A 21,772-nucleotide genomic window follows, 5' to 3' on the forward strand; every position below is an offset into this window, starting at 1 on the left:
TCTGGGAGAAAACTTTTTAAGAGACGCAAAAGTATATTTAAGCCTTTGAAGGACACTATTTGTAGCTCAGGCTTGAAATGAAGGGGTCTCTGAGCTTCACTGTTTTCTTGCAGACATTTAATTACCAAACTAGGTAACATCATCAATGCTAGAAGACAGGGAGGGAGGGAGGAGAAGGAGGAGGACTGTGGGGCTCTTGGTGCTCTCTGAGCTTGGTTGTTTTCTTGCAGACATTTCATTACCCAACTAGGTAACATAATCAGTGCTGGAAAGGAGCGGGGTTTGCTCTGCTTATATACAAGCAGTTTGCCCTTACTGTAAATACAGCCTAATTAAAGAACCACCAAGAAAATTCCCACCAACACTTGCATATAAACAGAGATCAAACCCCACCACCTTCTAACACTGATGACGTTAGGTAGTTGGGTAATGAAATCTCTGCAAGAAAACAGCCAAGCTCAGAGAGCCCTAGATCCCAACAGTCCTCAACTTTAATTTGGTTTATGACCCACTGTAGATATGTTGGCTCAGTGGGTTAGGACGCTGAGCTTGTCGATCAGAAGGTCGGCAGTTTGGTGGGTCGAATCCCAAGTGCCGCATAACAGAGTGAGCGCCTGTTACTCGTCCCAGCTTCTGCCAACCTAGCAGTTCGAAAGCACGTAAAAATGCAAGTAGAAAAATAGGGACCACTACGGTGGGAAGGTAACAGCATTCCGTGCGCCTTTGGCGTCTAGTCACGCCGGCCAAGTGACCACGGAGACGTCCTCGGACAAGCACTGGCTCTTTGGCTTTGAAACGGAGATGAGCACCGGCCCCTAGAGTCGGAAACGACTAGCACGCATGTGCGGGGGAACCTTTACCTTTAACTTTTAGAGTTTACAACATTGTAAGATCCATGACGTGAAAGATTCACCCAGCTATGATGTATCAGTTCCCAACCTTTGTAGCTTGGTGGCCCGGAGAGAGGCAGGGGCGGGGGAAAAGAGGGACCCCACCCATAACCTCTGGAGGCAAAAACACCCCATTGCTTAATTGTTCTCACTGTCAGGAAATTTCTCCTTAGTTCTAGGTTGCTTCTCTCCTTGATTAGTTTCCATCTATGGCTTCTTGTCCTGCCTTCAGCTGCTTTGGAGAATAGATTGACACTCCCCCCCCTTCTTTGTGGCAACCCCTCGAATATCGGAAGATGGGTATCATGTCACTCCTAATCCTTTTTTTTTCTTCATTAGGCTCAACATACCTAAGTTCCTTTAAGCGTTCATCATACAGTTTATCCTGCAGTCCCCTTAATCGTCTTAGTTCTCTGCACTCTTTCTAGAGTCTCAACATCTTTTTCATATCATGGCAACCGAAACTCGAATGCAGTACTCCACGTCCGGTCTTACCAAGGTATTATAAAGTGGATTTTGTAATATACGGATGTGCAAATGATCTTTTCCTTTTTTTTCCTTCTTCTTTTCCAGCTTGTTGCTTTAGAGAGGCAAGTCTTTGATTTTCTGGGCTACCAATGGGCTCCGATTCTGGCCAATTTCCTCCACATCATCATGGTGATCCTGGGCCTTTTTGGGACAATCCAGTACAGACCACGCTACATTGTGGTGGTGAGTTTGCTAACGATTCCAAGGCTGGCATTGGAATAATAGCCAAATGGGGATTTGGTGCCCGCTGGATTCAATGAGACTTAACTATTGGAAGATTATTGCACAGTTATTGCAAATTCTATGCAGAATTTTATTGCCTCAAACTTAATGGTGGAACCAGGCCACCAGAACTGGTGGCTACAGGTAGTCTATTGCTAAGCTGTGAAGTGGGTTTTACCCCGTGTTCTTGCCGCAGTTGTTCAGTGGGTCACTGCAGTTGTTAAATTAGTAACACGGTTGTTAAGAGAATCTGGCTTCCCCATTCACTTTGCTTGTCAAGGTGGCCACAAAAGGGGATCACATGATCCCAGGACAAGGATCATAAATATGAACTAGTTGCCAAGTGTCTGAATTTTGATCATGTGACCACAAGGATGCTGCACTGGTCGTAAGTGTGAAACACGGTCATAAATCCCTTTTTTCAGTGCCGTTGTGTCTGACAACTGGTCCTCGCACTTACGACTGTCTCAGCATCCCCACAGTCATCTGATCAACATTTGGGCAGTTGGCAACCCGCCTGTATCTACAACGGTCGCAGCATCATAGGGTCATGTGATCACCTTCCCAGCTGGCTTCCAACAAGCAAACTCAATGGGAGAAACTGGATTTGCTTAATGACTGTCTGGTTCGCTTAACAGCAGCAAAGATTCACTTAACAACATGGCAAAAAAGGTCATAAAATCAGGTATAACTGACTTGAACACCTGGCTTTAGTAATGGAAATTCTGGTCCCAACTGTGGTTGCAAGTTGAGGATTTCCTATATTTATCCACCATTAATGCAAATATTTCCTCTGGTGCTTGGAGCAGCTGCAGGGCCAATTTTGATCCAGGAAAACTTTCAATCACATTTTCACAATCTGCCAGAAAAAGGAATTTTGGGTGTCTTTTTTTCCCTAGTAACGGCTGATCTGTTACTAGCTGGCCTGTGGCTGTTTATACAAATTCAAATATGCAATCAAGTCCTCGGCTTGTCTATTTTCCCCATAACACATCTGATTGCGACCAGGACCACTGAGATTGCAAGCAGATAATTGCTTTTGATCTACCCCTTCCAATGGAGGAGACTTAATGCACTTCAATCAAGTGTTTTCGCTTTGTTCTGCAGCCTTTTGGGGCGGGGGGGGGGGGAACAGCGCAACAATCTGGCAGTTCATAATACAAGTGGCTGCAGCTTTTAATTGCCAGCCTAAAGGGTGTTTGCTTGTGGGACTGTTCTTATATGGAGCTGGCCATCCATGGTAATCATCATTAGTCCTTCCATTATGTAAGGGAGCCTTGGGGGTCTTTACATTCCAAACAGCCACAAGACTAACTCTCCCCAATTTGATTAATCACATTGTTACCTGCCAGGTTCTGATGTCAGCACTACTCGTTTGCCAGGCAGGAAACATGTAAGCTAATTCATTTTATTGTAAAGCTACATGAACGGAATCTTAGAAGTCTGAAAATACAGTTCTCAGATCTAGTTCCAAAAGTGCTTTTTCCGCAAGGCAACTGGACTTTTTTCCACCCCCTCTTTGAAGACGTTTCGCTTCTTATCCAAGAAGCTTCTTCAGCTCTGACTGGATGGTGGGGGAGGGAAGGATTTATACTCCTTGCAGACAGTCGGTCATTTGCATTCTTTTAGAGAGTCGCTGAGGCCACCTGGAGGTTTTTTCTGTGTCCTCCGGGTCACCCGAGTAGTGCAAAAGAGGGTGGAGCCTTCTTGGAACTGTTGAAAGGATTCTTGTCAATGGCTCTCGTCTTCAGCCAGAGCTGAAGAAGCTTCTTGGATGAGAAGCGAAAGGTCTTCACAGAGGAAAAAAAGTCTGTCTAGACCCGGGGTAGGCAACCTCGGCTCTTTGATGACTCGTGGACTTCAGCTCCCAGAATTCCTGAGCCAGCATGGCTCAGCTTGGAAACCTCTCCCTTTCCCCTCAGCGTAGCTGGCTCAGGAATTCTGGGAGTTGAAGTCCACGAGTCATCAAAGAGCCAAGGTGGCCTACCCCTGATCTAGGGCATTTCAGTTTATTAGTTAAGCATTACCTCAGGGATAGGCCACCTTGGCTCTTTTATGACTCGTGGACTTCAACTCCCAGAATTCCTGAGCCAGCATGGCTCAGCATGGAAACCTCTCCCTTTCCCCTCAGCGTGGCTGGCTCAGGAATTCTGGGAGTTGAAGTCCACGAGTCATCAAAGAGCCAAGGTGGCCTACCCCTGGTCTAGACAGACTACCAAATCTAAGGCCCCACGTAAGTAAGGATGTGTCAAGGGGTGAATTTTTTGACACTCAATGTTAATGGTCTCAATGCTCCTGTTAAGAGAAAAAATATCTTAACTAGATTAAGGAAATGTGGAGCTGATGTATTATGCCTTCAGGAAACTCATATTAAGAAAAGCCAAATTAATTTGTTGAGTTACTCTAAACTAGGGAAATTATTTGTAGCGTCTGCTGAGGCGAAAAAGAAAGGTGTAGCAATGTATGTTAAGGAGTACTTGTGTCCTAAAGAATTATGGGCGGACCCGGAGGGGAGAAGCCTGATGTTGGAGATAGAAATGGTGGGAAGCAAAGTGTTACTGGTAGGCGTATATGCACCTAATAATAATCAGGGAGACTTTTTCCAGAAAATATATCGGAAAATATTAGATCTGGAGTATGAGCAGATGTGTCTCTTGGGGGACTTTAATGTGGTGGTAGATAGGGCTAAGGATTACAAACAGGGAGGGTTGATTTGAAGAAGAAAAAAAGAAAGTCCGGTTGCCTGGTGAAAAAGCACTTTCGGGACAATCATGAGCTGGATGACTGAGAATCTCCATAGCCATTTCCCAGATCCAGGTTTCCTAATGCAGGTGTCTCCAATCGTTGGGGCCACGGCTGCCTACCCCGCATCCTGTTCAGAACAAGGCTGCACAAGCAGTGGGCAAGCATGTGCGTGCAGCTCCACTTGCGTGAGTGGCGGGTACTCATGCTCACGCATCAAGCTCCACTGCAACTGACTTCCCCATTGACTTTGCTTGTTAGAATACAAGGTCCTTTCCAAAGACACCACCAGAAAGTTGAGTGAGTTTTGCCCCCTTTCTTGCTACAGGTGTTAAGTGAATCCCTGCAGCTGCGAAGTTAGTTGTCATGGTTCCGACAGATGAAACTCTTCAAAAGAACTTCGAGGCATTTTTTACCTTAAAGAATCTTTATTTGAGGAGCATAACTTCCGGCACTTACATAATCAAAGCCAAAATCTGAATTCCTCTCCCCTGGGCACATAGTATCAAAGCACAATTCCCTCCTCCAATTAACAGTCATAAATAACATTCTCCAATTAGTTTGAAATGCGGGCTTTCCCTCTGGTTCTCCAACCCGCCATTTCTTATCATCTCTTATTTCAATAACCTTGGTTCTCACACTAGTTAGAGTATTGTTATGTCTAACTAAACTCCCATGCACATTCCTCCTCCCCCTCACCTCAGTATCATCTAATTCTAACTCTAATTCTAAGAGTAAAACATAAGAAGGAAAATGGCTGCATCTCCATATGTTGTCAAAGCAAGAACATCCGATGTTAGCAGCGTTGACCTCAGTCACACAGTTGTGAGGTGAATCTGGCTTCCACCCTTGACTTTGCTTGTCAGAGGGTCACCAAAGGGGATCACATGTTCCCTCCCCCCCCCGGGACCCTGCAACTGTCATAAGTATGAGCCAGTTGCCAAGTGTGTGGATTTTGACCATGTGACCACGGGGATGCTGCAATGGTCATAAGGGTGAAAAATGGTCATAGGTACTATTGTAACTCTGAATGGTCACTAAATGAATTGTACGTCAAGGACTACCTGTACTTAGATAAGATAGCCTTTATTGTCAATTTTACTGTGATTCACACTGACCCACATTAAAAATTAAATTCTGTTGTCTACTCTCAAAAGAAAGTATATATCTACCCATACCCATACATAACACACATATGCATATACTACACACACACACACACACACACACACCACACACACACCATATTTTCCCCAAAATAAGACCTGGTCTTATATTAATTTTTGTTCCAAAAGACACATTATTTTCCGGTTAGGTCTTATTTTCGGGAAAATACGGTACTAAATGCGTCAATCTGGCTGATGATCTTAACTGGGGCTTATTTTTTATATACAGTATATATTTATAAAAATACGAATCCCGGGCATATCTGTGTAGCAATACGAAGTTCTCGAACTCCAGGAAGAATATAAAACAGCTGTTTATTGTTAAAATAGTAAAAGCAATAAAAGCAATAAAAACAACTATTTACAAACCTAAAAGTTCCCGGAGTTCGAGAACTTCATATTGCTACACAGTATATATTTATATAGGGACGCGGTGGCTCAGTGGGTTAGGACGCTGAGCTTGTTGATCAGAAGGTCAGCAGTTTGGCGGGTCGAATCCTGAGTGCCGCGTAACAGAGTGAGCGCCTGTTACTCGTCCCAGCTTCTGCCAACCTAGCAGTTCGAAAGCACGTAAAAAATGCAAGTAGAAAAATAGGGACCACTACGGTGGGAAGGTAACAGCGTTCCGTGCGCCTTTGGCGTCTAGTCATGCTGGCCACATGACCATGGAGACATCCTTGGACAAGCGCTGGCTCTTCGGCTTTGAAACGGAGATGAGCACCGGCCCCTAGAGTCGGAAACGACTAGCACGCATGTGCGGGGGAACCTTTACCTTTACCTTTATAGATTTATATATGTTTGTGTATGTATGTACACACATGCACACACACACACACACACACACACAAGCACACTAATCCCTGTCCATTTTGAACACATAGCAGAAAGAGGAAACTTGAAAGTTCAGAAGGTTGATGCTATATGGAACAAAAGTGTGGCTGAATCTGGATGTTTCAGCTTCAGATACCACGAAGTCACCCTCTTCTCAGAAGGTAACAAGGAAAACAGGTTGTGAAGAGGATGTGTGGCATATACTGTATGGTTTGGGAAAGGTGATTTAAAAAAAACAACCATTTTCAATAAGGAGTAAGATTGTTTTTATTTCCTCCCTTTCTCCCCTCCCCTCTCTTTCTTGCATGTCCCATCCCTCCACCCAGTATGCCATCTGGATGGCCATTTGGGTCACCTGGAACATTTTCATCATCTGCTTTTATTTGGAGGTCGGGGGTCTTTCGAAGGTGAGTGACGTTTGGCTCTGAGCATCTAAAAAGAGGGGGGGCAAAGGGGCCTGGCCCCAGGGGGGGAGGGGGGGAATGTCATGGCATGGGGCAGTGTCTCAAGTCTGCTGGTGGGAAGAATCTGCTAAGCCAGAGCCGAGTGTGGGTCAAGAGGTCTTGTGAGCGAGGCCTCTGCTGGTTATCACACAAGATTCAGGTTGGAAAAAGAAAGGGGGGTGGTGGTGGAAGAGGGGATTAAGTTATTCTTCCATAAAATGAATCCAATTTAGTGCTGTACTGCCTCTTCAAAGAAAAGGCTATCAGTCACTGCAAGCTTCCTTGCACGGTTTGGGGCGTAAATTAATTTCCTGAACATCCTCGGCTCTCGCTCTGTGTTGTTGTGTGGATTCGGCTTTTTTCAGCTTCAAACACTTTCCTTCCTTGGGCTTTTAAGATTTCAAAGCTCTTATTTTAGACAAAAATGCAGCGAGACTTCTTATGTTGTCCACGCATACTATCAGCCGACCTCAGTGCCCAGTATAGATCAATAATCTCTTCCCCAACCTTTCGAGATTGGGGGCTGGAGCAGAGGGAGGAAAGAGGGAGTGATTTTGCAGAGGGGCAGGTGTGTGTGTGTGTGTGTGTGTGTTTGTGCGTGCACGCCGCATGAGTGTCCACAGTGTTTGCGGCAAGCCTCGCGTGAGTGGGTCCACAAGCACCCATAGCAAGGCTTGCATGAGTGGGACAGCGAGCACCCATGACAATGCTTGTGTGAATGGGACTGCGACCGCCTGTGACTTTCCCGGTGATGCTTGTGTAAGTGGGGCGGTGTGCACACAGACACGCAAGCACCGACCGGTCACTCACATGGCCCGGTGGTGATTAGGCCACGGCCCACAGGCTGGGGACCCCCGGTACAGGTAGTCCTTGACTTACAACCCATTTGTTTAGGAGCTGTGGTGGCCCAGTAGTTGGAATGCAGCACTGCAGTTCGAGTCTCAGCGGCTCAAGGTTGACTCAGCCTTCCGTCCTTCCGAGGTCGGTAAAATGAAGATCCCGATTGCTGGGGGCAAGAGGCTGACTCTGTAAACCGCTTAGTAAAGGTAAAGGTAAAGGTTCCCCCGCACATGCGTGCTAGACGTTTCCAACTCTAGGGGCTGGTGCTCATCTCCGTTTCAAAGCCGAAGAGCCAGCGCTTGTCCGAGGACGTCTCCGTGGTCATGTGGCCGGCATGACTAGACGCCAAAGGCGCACGGAATGCTGTTACCTTCCCACCGTAGTGGTCCCTATTTTTCTACTTGCATTTTTACGTGCTTTCGAACTGCTAGGTTGGCAGAAGCTGGGACGAGTAACGGGATTCGACCCGCCAAACTGCCGACCTTCTGATCGACAAGCTCAGTGTCCTAACCCACTGAGCCACCACGTCCCTTAAACCGCTTAGAGAGGGCTGTAAAGCAGGGGTCTCCAACCTTGGCAATTTTAAGACTTGTGGACTTCAACTTCTAGAATTCCTCAGCCAGCTTTGCCAAGGTTGAAGAGCCCTGCTGTAGTGTACAGTGTAGTGTACCACTGTGAAGCGGTATAGAAGTCTAAGTGCTGTGGTATGTTTTTTTTTCCTCCAGAATACACCTCTCGTTGCATTTAAGTTTTTTCAAGGTTAGATTTAAATAAAGGGTGTTAAGAGTTGTTTTGGCGATGAAGAACTGTCTAAGAAACAGCTTAGAAAAACAAAGTAAATATTCAGCTACACATCTATAGAGAGAGTTGAGTTCCGTGACAGTTGCAAATCAATTTCCACAATATTAGCCTTACACACTGGGAGTTGATCCAGACTGAAAACAGACCTTCCCAATATTTGAGGCCTTTGTTGTAGTTGGCTTCTCCCGAAGGATTCTGAGCATTGCAGTTGATTGCCAGTATTGGATTACTCCAGGAAAAATAGCTATTCTTCCTCTATGGCTCTCTGGAATGCTAAAATTCAGGATTTCCTAAGCAGTGGAAATATTCAATAAAATAAATTTAGGATGTTAACAATTTTGATGGGATTTCATTCTGTTTCATGCAGCTTAGAATGTGGAATTCTCCTCCTCCTCTCTCTTCCTCCTCCTCCTCCTCCTCCTTCTGTCAAGGGAGATACAAAGTTCTGATTCTTGCACTTTGGGTGGCCTCAATCATTGTTAATTGATGTTGTTGTGGTGTGATTTTGATGTTGTCTCTCCGTCATCTCCTGGGTCTGCCTCGTGTCCTCTGACCTTCTCCTCTTTTTGTATATGCCCTACATATGGTACTTTGGCAAATAGATGGGGAAGAAATGGAGGTAGTGACAGATTTTATTTTCTTGGGCTCCAAGATCACTGCAGATGGGGACTGTAGCCAAGAAATTAAAAGACGCTTGCTCCTTGGGAGGAAAGCCATGGCAAATCTAGACAGCACACTAAAAAGCAGAGACATCACCCTGTCAACAAAAGTGCGTATAGTCAAGGCTATGGTCTTCCCAGTTGCAATGTATGGCAGTGAAAGTTGGACCATAAGAAAGGCTGAGCGCCAAAGAATTGAAGCCTTTGAACTATGGTGCTGGAGAAGACTCCTGCGAGTCCCTTGGACTGCAAGGCGATCAAACCGGTCAGTCCTAGAGGAGATCAACCCTGACTGCTCTTTAGAAGGCCAGATCCTGAAGCTAAAACTCAAATACTTTGGCCACCTAATGAGAAGGAAGGATTCACTGGAGAAGAGCCTAATGCTGGGAAAGATTGAGGGCAAGAGAAGAAGGGGACGACAGAGAATGAGGTGGCTGGATGGAGTCACTGAAGCAGTAGGTGTGAGCTTAAATGGACTCCAGAAGATGGTAGAGGACAGGAAGGCGTGGAGGAACATTGTCCATAGGGTCGTGATGGGTCGGACATGACTTCGCAACTAACAACAACAACATGGTACTTTATCAAAATTCTACCAAAATGAAATGACTTAAGACTCGGATGGAATGTTGGAAAGTATATTGAACATTCTGGCATTGGTTGCTGACTTAAAGTTGATTCCCAAGAGGTACAGGTGGTCCTCAACTCGCACCCATTTCTTTAATGACTGTTCGAAGTTACAACGGCAGTGACTGTTGCAGCATCCCCATGGTCAAGTAATCAGAATTCGGCTGCTTGGCAACTGACTCGTATTTATGACGGTTGCAGTGTCCCGGGGTCCTGTGATCCCCTTTTGCGACCTTCTGACAAGCAAAGTCAATGGGGAAGATAGATCCGCTTAACAACCCTGTTACAAACTTAACAATTGCAGTGATTCACTTAACAGTGGTGGCAAGAAAGGTCATAAAACGGGGCAAAATTAAGCTAACAGCTCTTTCTCTTAGCCACAAAAATTTAGGCCCAATTGCGGCTGTACGTCCAGGACTATCTGCACATACAAATTCACGCTGTCCTTCGGGCTCACTGATGTTGGAGAGGATAGAAAATCGTGTGTGTGTGTGTGTGTGTGTGTGTGTGTGTGTTTCCAAATCTTTCTTTTCAGATTGAAGCCTTCCAAAGTAAGCAGAATTTATGCAAGGAACGAGGGCCAAAAATCCCAATAAAGAACATCCTGGCAATCCAGAAAGAGTAACATAGGTCATCTTCTTTGCTGGATCTTGTTCTAAATCAGGCAACTGGTACACAATCTGTTTTCAACAACACTGAAGGGAAAATGTATCCTGGCCTCTAAATGTCGAAGGGCAAAGGCATATATAGAAAAATCCGCCTCTCTGCTCCTAACTTCCACATTTCTTTATTTATTTTTTCCCCATGGCAATGTAGAGCTGGGCTGATCTGTCTTTGTCAGCCGAAGGTTAATATATAGTGACAAAATGCAAGGAAGTGCAGTGAGGCAGAAAAGATGGAGTTGTTGATGTGCTAGCTGGCGGGAACGGGTGTCCTTTTCCATGCAAACAGGTGATGATCCCTGTTAAATCGTGGGTTCTTGGGTGCAGGAATGATGGCGCGAGGCTGAGTAAAGGATAACTCATACTTTCATTTCTTGCTGGAACTGTACTGAGGCAAGAGCTGCAACCAGCCGCAATATATAGTCTAGCCCCTAGGCGGCAGCCAATAGGTTTGAACCAACCATTGCCGCCTGGGGCTAGCCAATTGCAGGAGAGGAGACAGTTAGTCTGGGTTGCTGGAGAGCCGTTAGCTGCTCCAGCAACCCACGTGGTGTATCACAAGAGCCCAGTACATAACAATCCCGATGGAAAAAGAGGAGGAGGAGGAGGAGGTGGTGGTGGTGGTGGGAGAGAAATTAAAATCTCTTCTCAGTCCTCTGGCTCAGGATGTGGAGAGGAATCCTATAATGGCCTCCTCGGAAGAGCTGCATCCACATTTTCATTCTACTGCCGCCTCAAATCTCTGATTGTAGGTCATTAGTCTTTAAACATCTGCATGGATCTCAGCAGCAGTAACAGTAATAGAGTTGGAAAGGACTTGGAGGTCATCTAGTCCAACCCCTGCTCTCATAGGAGACCTATACTATTTCTGATAGATGGCTGTCCAGTCTCTTTTTTTTTTAAAAAAAACCAGTGATGGAGCACCCACAACTTCTGAAGGCAAGCCGTTCCACTGGTTAATTGTCCTCACTGTACAGAGGTTTCTCCTTAGTTCCAGGTTGCTTCTCTCCTTGGTTAGTTTCCATCCGTTGCTTCTTCTCCTGCCTTCAGGTGCTTTGGAAAATAAGTTGCCCCCTCCCTTCCTTGTGGCAGCTCTTCAAGTACTGGAAGACTGCTATCATGTCACCCCTGGTCCTTCTTTTTGCTTGATTAGGAATACCCAGTTCCTGCAGTCATTCTTCATATGTTTTAGCCTCCAGCCCCCTAATCATTTGTATTGCTCTTCTCGGAACTCTTTCCAAAGTCTCAACATCTTTTTTTGTATTGGGGTGACCAAAACTGGATGCAGTATTCGAACTGTGGTCTTCCCACAGCTTTGTACAGCGGTACTACTGCTTCATGTGAACCTTGATTCCATCCTTCTATTAATGCTTTGGCAAGGCCACACCTGGAATACTGCATCCAGTTTTGGTCACCACAATGTAAAAAAGATGTCAAGACTCTAGAAAGGGTACAGAGAAGAGCAACAAAGATGATTAGGGGGCTGGAGGCTAAAACATATAGGGAACAGTTGCTGGAATTGGGTATGTGTAGTTTAATGAAGAGAAGGGTGAGGGGTGACATGATAGCAGTGTTCCAATATCTCAGGGGCTACCCCAAAGAAGAGGGAGTCGAGCTCTTCTCCAAAGCACCTGAAGGCAGGAGAAGAAGCAACGGATGGAAACTAATCAAGGAGAGAAGCAACCTAGAACTAAGGAGAAACTTCCTGACAGTTAACCAGTGGAACAACCTGCCTCCAGAGGTGGTGAATGCTCCAACACTGGAGGTTTTTAAGAAGAGACTGGACAGCCATTTGCCTGAAATGGTATAAGGTTTCCTGCCTGAGCAGGGGGTTGGACTAGATGACCTCCAAGGTCCCTTCCAACTTTATTATTGTTGTTGTTGTTGTTGTTGTTGTTGTTGTTGTTGTTGTTGTTGTTATTATTATTATTATTATTATTATTATTATTATTATTATTATTATTGCCGCCTAGAATTGCGTTGGCCTTTTTGGCTGCTGCCGCACTCTGTTAGCTGATCTCTAAATGGTTATCCACCAGGACTCTAAGATCCCTCTTGCAGTTACTACTATTGAGCCAGTCTGTGCCTGTACTTTTGAATTTTCTTATCTAAGTATAAAACCTTGCTTTCCCCTACGTTACGTTATGTTTTACATTATGTTTTCTCTCCAGTGATAATTGTATCTTAAACCATCCAAAGAAGGAACATCATGGAGTATTAAGCTTTCCATCCATAGGAGAAGAGCAGGCAGAGCTATGGGGAGGGGGTGAAATTAAGCACATCATCAGCTTAGAATCCATACATTCCCACAAACGGTCTGAATTCTGTTGATTCTTATCTGGTGCCAATTTAGTATTGAACTTTAGTTGACTGGAGTCTTGTGTGTAGACTTGAGCAATAAATCTTCTGAACTGTGACTTAACGTCTCCAATTGTCACACACACCCCAAACTAAGGATGACAGGTGTGAATCCTCCAAGCTGAGTTCTTTATTGTTTCACACCTACGGACAGCATCTTGCCCGTCGGGGGGACTCTTACGCTCTGCATGTACAGTGTACAGATAGTCCTTGACTTACAGCCACAACTGTGTCCAAACTTTCTGTTGCAAAGTGAGAAAAATTGTTAAGCGAATTTCCCCCCAGTTTACGACCTTTCTTGACACAGTTGTTCAGTGAATCACTGCCGTTGTTAAGCTAATAACATGGTTGTTAAGTGAATCTGGCTTCTCCATTAACTTTGCTGGTCAGAAGGTCGCAAAAAAGGATCACCCTCCAGTCGTCATAAATACGAGCCAATTGCCACGTGTCTGGATTTTGATCATGTGGCCACGGGGAGGCTGCAACAGTGTTAAGTTTGAAAAAGGGTCATAAGTCACTCAATGAATGGTTGTAAGTTGAGGACTACCTGTACTCGGAAGCTGATAGGGACTAGGAACTCAGGTATAACACCCATGTTTAGCTGCACTCTGTGTAGCCATTGGGTAGTCTCCAGAAGCAGGACCGTGCAGAGCCTATTTCAGTAGCCCATCTACTGTTTTTTTAGGACTACAGGCAGCCCTCAACTTACAACAGTTCATTTAGTGACCTTTCGAAGTTACAGCGGCACTGGAAAAAAAATGACATGACCATTTTTCACACTTATGACCACTGCAGCATCCCTGCGGTCACATGATTTACATTCAAAGGCTTGGTTCATATTTATGACGGTCGCAGTGTCCGGGGATCATGCGATCCTCTTTTGCAACCTTCTGACAAGCAAAGTCAACGGGCATACGGGTCCACTTAACAAGCCGTGTTACTCATTTAACAACTGCAGTGATTTACTTAACAACTGTGGCAAGAAAAGTTGTAAAGTGAGGCAAAACTCACTTAGGAAATTTATCACTTAGGAATTCTGGGCTTGTAAGTCGAGGACTACCTGCATATCCTACCTTGAAAATCTCTCGGTGGTGCTTTGTTGTTGTTAGTTGCGAAGTCGTGTCCGACCCATCGCGACCCTATGGACAATGTTCCTCCAGGCCTTCCTGTCCTCTACCATCTTCTGGAGTCCATTTAGGATCACGCCTCCTGCTTCAGTGACTCCATCCAGCCACCTCATTCTCTGTCGTCCCCTTCTTCTCTTGCCCTCAATCTTTCCCAGCATTAGGCTCTTCTCCAGTGAGTCCTTCCTTCTCATCAGGTGGCCAAAGTATTTGAGTTTCAGCTTCAGAATCTGGCCTTTTAAAGAGCAGTCAGGGTTGATCTCCTCTAGGACTGACCGGTTTGATCGCCTTGCAGTCCAAGGGACTCGCAGGAGTCTTCTCCAGCACCAGAGTTCAAAGGCCTCAATTCTTTGGCGCTCAGCCTTTCTTATGGTCCAACTTTCACTGCCATACATTGCAACTGGGAAGACCATTACTGCCTTTATGCGTTTCATGTTTGCCCTCAGCTTTACTTCTCCTCCCCATCTCTTCATTTCTCTCCATCCTGAGTGTTAGGATGGCAGTTTTGCACTGCAAGGCGATCCTCCCTTGGGGATGCTCATTACTACGGCTTCTACTACTGCTGGCTCCAGATTGCGTCTTTGACCCCCATCTGGACTCTGATACCCAACTGAAGAGCAACCAAGAGGCGGAATTATGGGTGAGAAGCAGCAAATGAGGATCAGAGCAGCCTCTGTGGACCCCGATGGGGGATATAATTTATTCCCTCTCCCTTCTGAAACCATGACGGGCTCTGATTCTCTTTGGAAGAAGCAGGTTTAGGAATAGCTAATAGCACTTAGGGTCTAGGTAGGACAACTCACCATGGGCAACTCACCGCAACTCACCATGGGACAATTCAACGCTGTATAAATCATTACATTCAGGTACTTTTATTATGGGTGACCACGTTTTCGTCAAAATTATTGTCACTCTCGTTACTTCTGGATCAACTTTATTTTATTCTTATTGCCCACGGTTCTGTCGAAATTAATTAAACCTTTGTATTTGTTGAATTGTCCCCCGAGTTGCCCCACAGCGGGTTGTCCGCAGGAAGACAGCCATGGTGAGTTTTCCCATTCCATAGCATTTAGGCTTATATATCACGCCATAGTGCTTTATAGCACCCTCTGGCCAGTTTACAATGTCAGGGTCCTCATTTTACCGACCTTGAGCCCGATCAGGATCGAACTTCAGGCTGTGGGCAGAGTTTGTTAACCACTGTGTCACCAGGGCTCCGGGTTTGCTGCTTTTACAACAATATGGACTTATGGGGAGGTCTTCTGGTCTATGTTTACATGATGTATTCCTGATCCTGAAGCTAGAGATCTACCCCTCAGCCACTGACATCCTTCCTTCAAAACATCCTGAACCCGTTCTTTAATCTAGCAACATGTTGCAACCTCTCCTTGGTCTGCTAAAATCTGGTGGAAATTTTCAAAACTCAGGTAAGCACCCTGGAATACAGGCAGTCCTCAATATGCAGCCATTCATTTAGTGACCATTTAGTGACCAAGTTATAAAGGCACTGTAAAAAGTGTAATTCATATAGAACGGATTAACAGAGTTGGAAGGGACCTTGGAGGTCCTCTAGTCCAACCCCCTGCTCAGGCAGGAAACCCTACACCATTTCAGACAAATGGCTGTCCAGTCTCTTGTTAAAAGCTTCCAGTGTTGGAGCATTCAGAGCTTCTGGAGGCAGGTGGTTCCACTGGTTAATTGTTCTCACTGTTAGAAAGTTTGTCCTTAGTTCAAGGTTGCTTCTCTCTTTGATTAATTTCCATCCGTTGCTTCTTGTCTTGCCTTCGGGTGCTTTGGAGAACAGAACAGAATAAGAAGGGACCTTGGAGATCTTCTAGTCCAACCTCCTGCTCTCGCAGGAAACCCTATACCATTTTAGACAAATGGCTGTCCAGACTCTTCTTAAAAACTTCCAGCATTCACAGCTTCTGGAGGCAGGTTGTTCCACTGGTTAATTGTTCTAACTGTCAAAAAAATTCTCCTTAGTTCAAGGTTGCTTCTCTCCTTGATTAGTTTCTGTTGTGATTCAGGGTCAGCCTGTGGGTTCGGCATTTGGGTCGGACGACTCAGAGGAGGAGGGGGGTGTTGAAGACCTTGCTGAGGGGGTTGAAGATCTTGGTGATGAGAGCCCCCAGCCAGGCCCCTCCCACTTGGTCACGACGCAGACCCAGCTGTGTGAGCCTGACAGCGTGGATGAAGATGACCCACAGCTGGCCCTGTTCAAGGACGCCCGACTCAGGAGGCAGTCAATCAGGAGTAAACAGAGGAAGGCAATGGGGCACCTCGGAAGGAAGCAGAGAGAAGCCACGCCCTGAACTCTATATAAGGGGAATGTGTGGGAGGGCTGGTTTGCTGAAGGCAACCGCTTGGATAGTTCCTGTTTCTTAGCTCATGTTTTATGGTTGGTGTCTTGTCTTGCTCTGCTTTATGTGAATAAATTTGGCAGGCTTTATTCCAGCCTCTTGCCGTTTGTAAAGGGGTTGTCCCTGCTTTTGATGCAGGGCCGGTAGCAGGCTGGTACAGAACAGTTTCCATCCCTTGCCTCTTGTCCAGTCTTCAGGTGCTTTGGAGTGACTTGTGACTGATTTTCACATTTATGACCATTGCAGCATTACCGTGGTCATGTGATCAAAATATGGATGTTTGGCAACTGGCGTGTATTTACGACGGTTGCAGTGTCCCGGGGTCCCGGGGTCACCTTTTGTGACCTTCTGACAAGCACAGTCAATGGGGAGATCAGATTCACGTAACGACTGTGTCGCTAACGTAATAACCACAGTGATTCACTTAATAATCGTGGCATGAAAAAGATTGTAAAATGAGGCAAAACTCACTTGACAACTGTCTCACTTAGCAACAGAAATTTTGGGTTCAGTGATGGTCGTCAGTCAAGGACCGCCTATATTGCTTCGGACTGTGAGATAGGGCAGCATATAAATTTAATAAATAGCAACCATGGGTAGCAGCATCCTACTGTTTGTCTGAAATGGTAGGGGGGGTCTCCAGCTTGAGCAGAGGGTTGGACTAGAAGACCTCCAAGGTCCCTTCCCACTCTGTTATTCTGTTAACACCTGTAATTTTCTTGGTAGCTCAGCGAGAAATGGTTCCTCAGAACATGTAGCTAAAAGATATAGAAATATAAAGACTGCCCCCTTCCTCCTGGTTAATAATACATTTTTCGCCTCCTCAAACATGCAAAATTATTCTGCCTTCAAGCTCTTCTCAGATCTGGTCTCCCCAGACTGAATTCATCTGAAGGGGCCTAACCATGCCTTTCTTTGATAACGAAGGGAGGCTGCTGAGCGTGGAAGCCCATCTGCCTCGCGGCCTCTTCCGTCTGTCCCTGCAAAGAGGAGAAATATTTGCATTGCAATTTCCCAAAGGAGAGGCCTCGCCTGGCATGCCCTCATTGTCTGCGTGTTAGGCAGAAAATATTCAAATGTGTTAATCGGACGCATAATCCTTTCACCGTTTTAAGGTTTTGCATGTGCGGTCTGCAGGTGGATGGGCTCGGCCGTCGTTGCTTAGATCCCTAGAGCATATATCGGCAACGCGGTTATGCAAAAATGGGGCAGGCCGGCACTTCTTCCATTGCAGAGTGTTCGGATGCTTGAGCCCATTTGGCCTAGTGGTTAAGGCATCACCAGGCTAGAAAACAGGAGATCATAAGTCCTGCTTTAGCCATGAAAGCCAGCTAGGTGACTTTGGGCCAATCCCCAGGAGATAGTGAATTCTAGTCCCGCCTTAGGCAGAAAAGTTGGCTAGCTAAATTTGGGCCAGTCACCAGGAGATCAGGTTCATGCCTAGAGAAGGAATAGTAATTGAATCAGAAGAGCGCTGGAAGGGACCTTGGAGGTCTTCTAGTCCAGCCCCCTGCTCAAGCAGGAGTTTCTCCTTAATTCCTAACAGCGAGGACAATCAACCAGTGGAACAACTTGCCTTCAGACGTTGTGGATGCTTCATCACTTGAGGTTTTGAAGAAGAGACTGGACAGTCGCTTGTCTGAAATGGAATATGACAGACATGTCAAACTCACGACATCACGTGACGTCTCGGAGCTTTTTCCCTATTGCCGGCAATGGGGTGGACGCAGTTTCCTCGTGATGCATCCGGCCCGCAGGCCGGCAGTTTGACACCCCTGGTATAGGATCTCCTGCTTGAGCAGGGGGCTGGGCTAGAAGACCTCCAAGGTCCCTTCCAGCTCTTTTCTGATGCAAGTTCTAGTCCCGCTTTAGGCATGAAAGACAGCTGGATGACTTTGGGCCAAGAGCCCATCAAGAGCCCATTAAGAGCCCATCAAGAGCCTTGGTGGAGCAGTGGGCTAATGCCTCCTTAAGTAACACCAGCTGCCTCCAATGAGTGCAGGTTCGAGTCCCACCAGGCTCAAGGTTGACTCAGCCTTCCATCCTTCCGAGGTAGGTAAAATGAGGACCCAGATTGTTGGGGGCAATTAAGCTGACTTTGTAATAATGCCGCTTGGGGGCCCCCGAAAGCCCTAGTAAGCAGGCATATACATAGAATGAAGGCTACTGCTAAGCTTGTAAGCCGCCCTGAGTCTTCGGAGAAGGGCGGGATATAAATGGAATTAAAATTAAAAAAAAATAAAAATAAAAATAAAATCCCCAGGAGATAGTGAATTCTAGTCCTGCCTTAGGCAGGAAAGCCAGCTGGGTGGATTTGGGCCAATCCCCAGGAGACTGTGAGTTCTAGTCCTACCTTAGACATTAAGCCTGCGTGAGTGACTTTGGGCCAATCCCCGCCTTAGCCGTGAAAGCCAACTGGGTGACTTTGAGCTAGTCTTTCTCTCTCAGCTCAGTCCGCCTCCAAAGGTTCTGCTGGTGAAAAGAGGAAGAATAAGGAATATTGGCTATGTTCAGCGCCTTGAGTTACTTATATAGTGATAAAGTTGGGGTAAAAATCAAATAAATAATAAATATCCATCATGCTATTATTCTCTTTCAGCATGATAGGCAATGGTCAGCAAAGTTCCGAAAAAGAAGTAATAAGCGAAATACATTAAAGGCCAAAAAGCAAAGTAATCTAATTAGGTCTCCAGCACCGTTCACTATATTTTCCCATTGTTTTGCTATCGTTGGATGTCACCCTGGCTTTTATCACATCCCATAAAAACACTTCCGGTTGGTTTTTTTTGAACTTCACACCTCTCTCTTTTGGGGATTCTTATCAAGGCCATCCCTTAGTTCCCTTTCCCTTTCCTCTTTACACATTCACTCTTTCCTCCAATGCTGCATGATGACTGCATTCAACTTACAGCCAAATTTCTCCTAACCCTCTTCCGTGGAACCAAAAAGGTCAAAAACATGGCCTTCTATCTAGCTGTTCCTGCTTCTTTTGACAAATATCCTGTTCTTTAGAGAAGACCCACGTGCCACTTTAATGCTGCCTTTTCACTGGTATTCGCATATCATGAAATCGAAATATTTGTAGCTCAGGATTGAACTGTAGGGTCCTTGTTGCCTTCTGAACTTGGTCGTGTTCTTGCAGACATTTCATTACCCAACTAGGTAACATCATCAGCGCTGGAAGGGAGGAGGAGGAGGAGGAGGAGGAGGAGCTGCCCTTGGTGCTCTCTGAACTGATTGCTTTCTTACAGACATTTCACTACCCAACTAGGTAACATCATCGGTGGTCGAAGGGGTGTTATGGAGAGGAGGAAGAGTGTGGGGTCCTTGCTGCTCTCTGAGCTTGGTTGTTTTCTTGCAGAGGTTTCATTACCCAACTAGCTCCCATACCAACTCAGCTCACAGGGCTGTTGTGTGCAAAATAGGAGGAGGAAGGAATTTTAGGTGTAATGAAGGCAGGATATAAATACGTAAAATAAATAAAAATAGAATAAAATCTCCTATTGCCCTAGAATAGAGTTGAATGTGGATAAATAGTTGTGCTCATTCAGACGTGTTATTGGCTGTTCCACTGGCACCGTAGGCTCAAGCTGATAAAATAAGTTCCCCTACTTGCAATGGGTGTTATGTGTGTGTGTGTATCTATCTATCTATCTATCTATCTATCTATCTATCTATCTATCTATCTATCTATCTCTATCTCTATCTCTATCATCTCTATTTCTATCTCTATCCATCCATCCATCCATCCATCCATCCATCCATCCATCATCTATCTATCTATCTATCTATCTATCTGTCTGTCTGTCTGTCTGTCTGTCTGTCTGTCTGTCTGTCTGTCTGTCTGTCTGTCTATCTATCTATCTATCTATCTATCTATCTATCTATCTATCTATCTATCTATCTATCTATCTATCTATCTCCTAGAATCCATATGGGTCAATCTAAAAGGAAAGAAATAATGACACAGTCATAGGAGTACACTACAAGCCACCCAACCAAGGAGGAGAAATAGATGAACTTTTTGCTAAACAACTGACAAATGTATTTAGGAAACATACCACTGTAGTAATGGGAGACTTCAACTACCCAGATATCATCTGGGAGACGAACTCTGCAGCGAGTGGGAGATCAAAGGGATTCCTAACCAACCTAGCCGACAACTTTGTCATCCAAAAGGTGGAGGAGGGAACTAAAAGTAAAGCTATACTGGACCTAATTCTTACTAATAGAGAAGAAGGAATAGAAGGAATTGAAGTTGCCAGAACTTTGGGGGAAAGTGACCACGTCATACTAGAATTCAAAATAATAATAATAATAATAATAATAATAATAATAATAATAATAATAATAATAACAACAACAACAACAACAACAACAACAACAACAACAATAATAATAATAATAAGTTGGAAGGGACCTTGGAGGTCATCTAGTCCAACCCCCTGCTCAGGCAGGAAACCCTATACCATTTCAGACAAATGGCTGTCCAGTCTCTCCTTAAAAATTTCCAGTGTTGGAGCATTCATCGCTTCTGGAGGCAGGTTGTTCCACTGGTTAATTGTTCTAACTGTCAGAAAATTCCTCCTTAGTTCTAGGTTGCTTCTCTCCTTGACTAGTTTCCATCCGTTGCTTCTTGTCCTGCTTTCAGGTGCTTTGGATATCATGCAAACGTGCTTGCTTAATAGAAAATAATTCAAACAATGTCTTAAACTTCAAAAGAGCTGATTTTAACAAACTCAGAGAGAACCTAGGAAAGATATCCATGGATGAAAATCCTAAAGGGGAAAACAGCGCAAGAAGTGTGGGAAGCTTGCTTTCAGAAGTTGTGGGTGCTTCATCACTGGGGGGGTTTAAAAAGGGATTAGACAGGCATTTGTCTGGAATGGTATAGGGCAGGGGTAGGCAACCTCGGCTCTTTTATGACTCGTGGACTTCAACTCCCAGAATTCCTGAGTCAGCTATGCTGACTCAGGAATTCTGGGAGTTGAAGTCCACAAGTCATAAAAGAGCTGAGGTTGCCTACCCCTAGTATAGGGTCTCCTGCTTGCACAGGGGGTTGGACTAGAAGACCTCCAAGGTCCCTTCCAGCTGTATTCTGATTGATTGAAATGTGCTGTCATCCAGACTAGTCAAATATGAATTCTTTCCCAGGTCAACATTTCCTGTGTAAACAAAGACAATTTCTAAATATAGAAAATAAAATCCTTTCCTTTGAAATCCTAACTTAGCACAGGCAGGCTAATTTTAATAAGGCAGATGGGGCTAATTTTGTATTATTACTGTAAATGTTTACCAAATCATACCGTGGTTGTTTGGGTTTGGCTTGGAGTAATATGTAAACCTAGTTTTTGTGGCTTGTGAATAATAATTTATGGCTTCAGCATGTTGTATCCTCCTAACCAATTATGGTTTATTCCAGTAAACAAAAATGCTATTTATAACATGTTCCAACTGGGAAGTTGTCCAACCACATGGAAAATTAAGAAATAAAATATAACAGGTATTCTGTCTATCTA

General features: G+C 45.1%; 2 protein-coding genes across 2 annotated transcripts in view; one reads left to right on the forward strand and one right to left on the reverse strand.

Moving 5' to 3' along the window:
• COL20A1 (collagen type XX alpha 1 chain) overlaps positions 1–21,772 on the reverse strand; it is a 532,145-nt gene that overhangs the window by 355,025 nt on the left and 155,348 nt on the right. The gene's annotated exons all lie outside the window — the stretch shown is intronic.
• The window catches only part of NKAIN4 (sodium/potassium transporting ATPase interacting 4), a 120,550-nt gene that overhangs the window by 47,797 nt on the left and 50,981 nt on the right, over positions 1–21,772 (forward strand). The window contains exons 2-3 of the mRNA XM_081323850.1: positions 1,464–1,601; positions 6,706–6,786. Of these exons, the coding sequence (XP_081179976.1) occupies positions 1,464–1,601; positions 6,706–6,786 (219 nt within the window). The remainder of the gene's footprint in view (positions 1–1,463; positions 1,602–6,705; positions 6,787–21,772) is intronic.

This window comes from Vipera berus, assembly GCF_964194415.1.
Source record: "Vipera berus genome assembly, chromosome: 3".
Classification (NCBI taxonomy): Eukaryota; Metazoa; Chordata; class Lepidosauria; order Squamata; family Viperidae; genus Vipera; species Vipera berus.